General features: G+C 42.2%; 1 protein-coding gene across 1 annotated transcript in view; it reads left to right on the plus strand.

Moving 5' to 3' along the window:
* Window positions 1–5,462, plus strand: part of LOC125486445 (paired amphipathic helix protein Sin3a-like) — a 16,511-nt gene that overhangs the window by 3,869 nt on the left and 7,180 nt on the right. The window contains exons 3-5 of the mRNA XM_048613954.1: window positions 804–980; window positions 2,454–2,560; window positions 5,235–5,394. Coding sequence (XP_048469911.1) covers window positions 804–980; window positions 2,454–2,560; window positions 5,235–5,394 — 444 coding nt within the window. The remainder of the gene's footprint in view (window positions 1–803; window positions 981–2,453; window positions 2,561–5,234; window positions 5,395–5,462) is intronic.

The raw sequence follows: 5,462 nt of genomic DNA on the forward strand, positions 1-5,462 counted from the left end.
GTGGGGACAGGTCTGTCACTGTATAACACTGGGGTACAGTACCGGTGCGGACAGGTCTGTCACTGTATAGCACTGGGGTACAGTATCGGTGGGGATGGGTCTGTCACTGTGTATAACATTGGGGTACAGTACTGGTGGGGGACAGGTCTGTCTCTGTCTCACATTGGGGTACAGTATTGGTGGTGACAGGTCTGACACTGTATAATACTGGGATATAGTACCAGTGGGGATGGGTCTGTCACTGTGTATAACATTGGGGTACAGTACTGGTGGGGACAGGGTTAATTCTGTGTAACGGTTACGGTACTCATTTTGAACATTTGAATACGACCATTCGGCCCCTTGAGTCTGCTCCTTCATATAATAAGACGGTGGCTGCTCTGATGGTAACCTCAAACCCGTTTCCTGCCTATCTCTGATAACTACATGTCTGTCCCTTGGGTACAATTGTCATGCGGTCAGGCCATGTCAACTTGATATGGAGATATTGACTAGAGTCAGGAGACTATGTTCAGTGAGCACAGAAAACTGATCCTACGCTTGATAGAGAATCTGGGCTGGTTGTGCTGCATTTAGGCAGCCATTTGAGATGTGAGTCTAGCAGGAATGAGGAGCTACAGCTCACCAACATAACAAAGGTTCCAATCTCTCATTGCAAAGTTGACTTCTTTCATGCAAAGCCTTGTGTTTAATCTAAGAAAAGTATCAGCCTTTGCCTTCCCTTCTCTCTCGACTCCCTCACATACCTCTTTCTTCCTTCCTGCCCTTCAATTGAAAGTTCATTTTCTGTCTTTCTCCAATAGATGCCTGGGGTGAATCAAGGCTCCGACCTGGAACCTCCACCATCCCAAATACCCCAGCGTGGAGGAGCGGCCATGGCCAAGATTCAGGCCCATCTTCAGCAGATGAACCATCAGGTTCAGGCTCAGAGTTTTGCAGTGCAGAAACAAGCCCAACAACAGCAGTTCCAGAGGCTCAAGGTAAGACTGACTGACAGATTAAAGGAATATACTGTGTTCTGATAGTGTTGTGACAGTGTCTATTCCCACCATACCTCTGAATACATTTACCAGGGGCTGCTGTTCTGGTTTCGGCGAGGTCTTCAGCTGGTTGTCCCCAGTGAAAGTAAGTAAAGGAAAACTCGAATGTTCTGAATTTTCAGGAATAACAACATCCGTCTCAGTTTAATGTTAGATTTGACCAATATGCTCGGAATTGTGTTATCCCCGGATAAGAAGCAAACTTCTCAGTGAACCTGCACAGTCTGGATGAGTGCTGAAGAAGTGGTCATTGTGAAAAGTTCCCTGTGCACTCTGAGTAAACACTGAACAAGTGGCTCGTGTTCATCTTGTTACAGTACTTTGTAAATGCTAGTCTGGAGAAACCTCCCGTTGGAGAGAAGGTGATACGGTGAGTGTAACTGGTGATGAGACAACCATTACCAGCAATGATGCTAATTTAGGGGAGGCCACTATGTGTGTTCCAAGCTGAAAGGGAATTCACAATCATTATACTGTTTAAAAACTGGATAATGTTTTGTTTCAATTCCCTTGTCAGAAACTCTCTGAAGTGGAGGTGGCACTTCCTGCACTTGGTCCCAAAGGGGCATGGAACTGTTGCATTGACAATTTCAGAATATATTGAAGAAAAATGCTTGGACTGAGATTTGTGTTTGAGAATGTATTTGCCGTGTGGGTGATTGAGAGAGTGTGCACAATTATGATACATCTGGGTTGTTTAATGTTGATAGAGTGTTTGGCATGATGCAGGCTTCAGTATAGCATGCCTGGCAGAAAAGACTATCTGGTTCATCGTACTTGCCTTGTACCCCTCATCCATAATGCCTGAAGCATGGTGATTCAACACTCTTTGACCCATAAGTAGCCATGTCCTGAGAAGGGCAAAGCAACCAAATTAAAAATCTGGACAATTCTTCTATAAGTCCTTTGAATGATTGAAACTTGTTCAGGAGATCAATCATATTGACTGTAATTTTACTGGCTCTTTAAGTATATTTTATCACTCTTGAATATAAGATGTAATGATTGCCACTGCTCTCATCTGCACATATAGAGATTAGCAATCACTATAAGAGCTGACAAATTGTTCGTTGGTCCCTGAAGAACTAATTAAGTAATAACCCTGTACTGCTTTCACCCAGTTTCTTCATGTGATTCCAGCTCTTTCCCTAGAGTGAAGTAATCTGTCAGGTGAAACACAGTCTGGTCCTTTTAACTATTTTATGCACCTTGATAAAATAATCCTAAAATTTATTTCCTGCTGCAGGAACCAGAGCCAGGTACCAGGTTTTAAGCTTTAGTAGCAGTCATCATGGAGGGTCATAGGATTCTAAATGTGTTCTATGGTTTTGTACAAAAATAGAATGGTGCTTTTTGTTTTGTGCTGAATAATCCTGTTAATACAACCTCATGCGTTATTAGTGTGCTTTTCAGGTGGAAGATGCCTTGTCGTACCTGGACCAGGTTAAGATGCAATTTGGGAACAACCCAGCCGTTTACAATGAGTTTCTTGACATCATGAAGGAATTTAAATCACAAAGGTATGTGAAAGGCTATGTGTACCTTCCCTCAAACCAACAGCAGCCTGGGGATGTCTATCCCACAATCATGGAAGCTGTAATGGAGAAACCCTAGGCAGCTTGCCAGGCATTCCCTTAAAGATTGTGGGCACTGACAATCCATAGCAATTGGAATAAATAAAACATGCATTTATGTTGTGCCTTTCATGATCAGACATTTCAAAACACTCAAATAAAACAAAGAACTATGGGTGCTGGAGATGAGAAATAAAAACAGAAATTGCTGGAGAAATTCAAGGTCTGGCAGCAGCTATGGAGGAAAAATCAAAGTTAACGTATCGAGTCCAGTGACCCTTCATCAGAACTGAAATAACTCTGATTTTCTCTCCACAGGTGCTGCCAGACTTGTTGAATTTCCCCAGCGCTTACTGATTTTATTGCAATGCAGTCTACAGCCAATGAAGTGCCTTTGAAGTGTAGCTGTTTTTGTGGTATAGGAGACAAGTGTAGTAAGATGCACTAAACAACAATATGTTACTGATCAAATAATCTCTTTCTTGTGATGCTTACTGAGAGCTAAGTGTTGGCCAGGATACTGAGGTGAACTGTCCTGTTATTCTTTCAAAGAATTTCCTGGGATCTTCAACACAGATGAGACCGCATTAAACACCTCACCGGAAAATCCATGTAGCACATCCTCAGTTCTCCACTGTCAGCCCTTTTTTAATATACCTGAGTAAATTGGTTTTCAATCTTACATGGGTTGTGACAAATTTAACAAGACCAACATTTATTGCCATTTCTAAATACCCTTGAAGTAAGTGACTTGCTAGGCCATTTCAGAGGACCTTGAGTTACGTGTCTGCCAGAATAGGTGAGAATGACAAATTTCCTTCATTAAAGGACATTAATGAACCAGTTGTGTTTTTACAGCAATTAAAATCAACATGGCAGTAGTGATTGTAATGTGGTCAGCCAGCTGGACCTCATAGAGTGTGCGTTCCCTGATTGAACCAGGTTACCAGCCCCAGTCAGGGAGCCCTTGCTCCCAGATGAAAAGGCAAGTGTCAGAAAAACTGACACTCTGGTATCCGACTGAATAAGGCAGTAGTAGAGTCAAGGGCTGTTCATGAATACATAAAGGGTGACTTGCTGATAGATACTGGCTCCTGTGGAGTTATTTCAATGGTCACATTGGACCAGCTTTCTTTAATTACAGATTTTATTGAATTCAAATTTCACTATCTGCTGTAGTGAGATTCAAACCCGTAATGCTAGAACATTGATGTGGGCCAGTGACATTACCTTGATGTCACTACCTCTCCTCAAGCAAGGCGCCCTGAACTGGTTGTGCCACTTGATAAAATGATGGCTGCTCTGATTGTAGTTTCTATTTTCCTGTCTACCCCTATAGCCTTGACCCCCTCGTCAGTTAAGAACTGATTTAACGTCAATTTAAAGAAAAATCCGATATTAAAACAAAGTGCTAGATGAACTGAGCAAGCTTGTCAGCATCAGTGGAGAGTGAAACAGTTACCATTTCACACTCAGTATGACTCTTTGGAATAATGTATTTAACGCAATATTAAAAAATAATCAATGACCCTCCACCACTGCTGTCTGGAGAAGAAATTTCTATAGATTCCCAGCTCTCTGAGAGAAATTTTCTTCAGTTCCATCTTGAGTGGAAAAGCTCTTATTTTTCAACTGTCTCTCCTAGTTCTAGTCTCTCCCACCCTGTCTAGTCCCCTGACCAACTTGTTTCAACAAGATCACTTCTCCAATCTAAGCTCCAATCTATCTAGCTCAATATTCAATGACCAAGAGTTGGGAAGAGAATTCCACAGACTGTCAACCCACTGAGAAAAAATATGTCTCATCTCAGTCTTAAATGTTTTTAAACAGTTCCTTTCCCCTAACAGAATTTTAGGGGAGACATCTTTTCAACACTCACACTATCAACCCCCCTCTTCTATGTTTCAATAAGATCATCTGTCATTCTTCTAAGCCCCAGTGGATACACACCCAGCCTTATTAAAAGATAACTCCTTCAGCCCACGATTCAGTGGAGTAAACCTTCTCTGAACTGCTTATGCAATTGTAGTCTTTCTTCAATAAGGCAACCAAAACTATACACAGTATATCAGATATTCACTAATGCACTGTACAACCTTAACATAACTTGGCTACTTTAAAAATCCATTTCCCTTGCAATAAGCATGTTGGATTCCTGGAATGAAACTTAACTCTGTAACATTATGATTCAAAGCCAAGAATGCCAACACCTGAGCCGTAGCAGACAGCTTTTCAAAAACAAAAAGACAGCTTCTTATTGGAGTTGACAGAGTAAAGGTGGATGATTGGAGCTGAACTATAGATCAGCCATAATGTATTTTGAGCTGCAAATCAGGCTTGAGGGGCTGAATGACCACCCGTTCATCAGGGTTTGAGCTCCTAAGTGACACAGCTCCCTTTCTGTTTCCCGCCTGTCTCATTGAATGGTGGAGTAGACAATAGCTGAATATTGGGCATTGAGTGGTGGTGAGCTGTACAGACCAGGATGGAAAACTAATGCATTTATGCAAGGGTTTTGATGGCTAAAGTAGTTGTTATTGGCATTGGAGGGCTGTTTCATACCAGTCACATTGGAACCACCTTGATCATGTTCCTAAGTATTTCTTGTTCTGGATTGCAGCATTGACACACCTGGTGTGATCGATAGGGTTTCACGCCTCTTCCAGGGTCACCCTGACCTTATTTTGGGCTTCAATGCTTTCTTGCCACCCGGTTACAGAATAGAGATCCAGAAAAACAAAGCAGTGAGTGTGCATGGACCCGCACAGACTGAGACTCAGGTATGCACACTGAATTGAGTTTGTGTGTGTGTGTGTGTGTGTGTGTGTGTGTGTGTGTGTGTGTGTGT

The sequence above is a fragment of the Rhincodon typus genome, chromosome 29 (assembly GCF_021869965.1).
Source record: "Rhincodon typus isolate 14 chromosome 29, sRhiTyp1.1, whole genome shotgun sequence".
In the NCBI taxonomy this organism is placed as follows: domain Eukaryota; kingdom Metazoa; phylum Chordata; class Chondrichthyes; order Orectolobiformes; family Rhincodontidae; genus Rhincodon; species Rhincodon typus.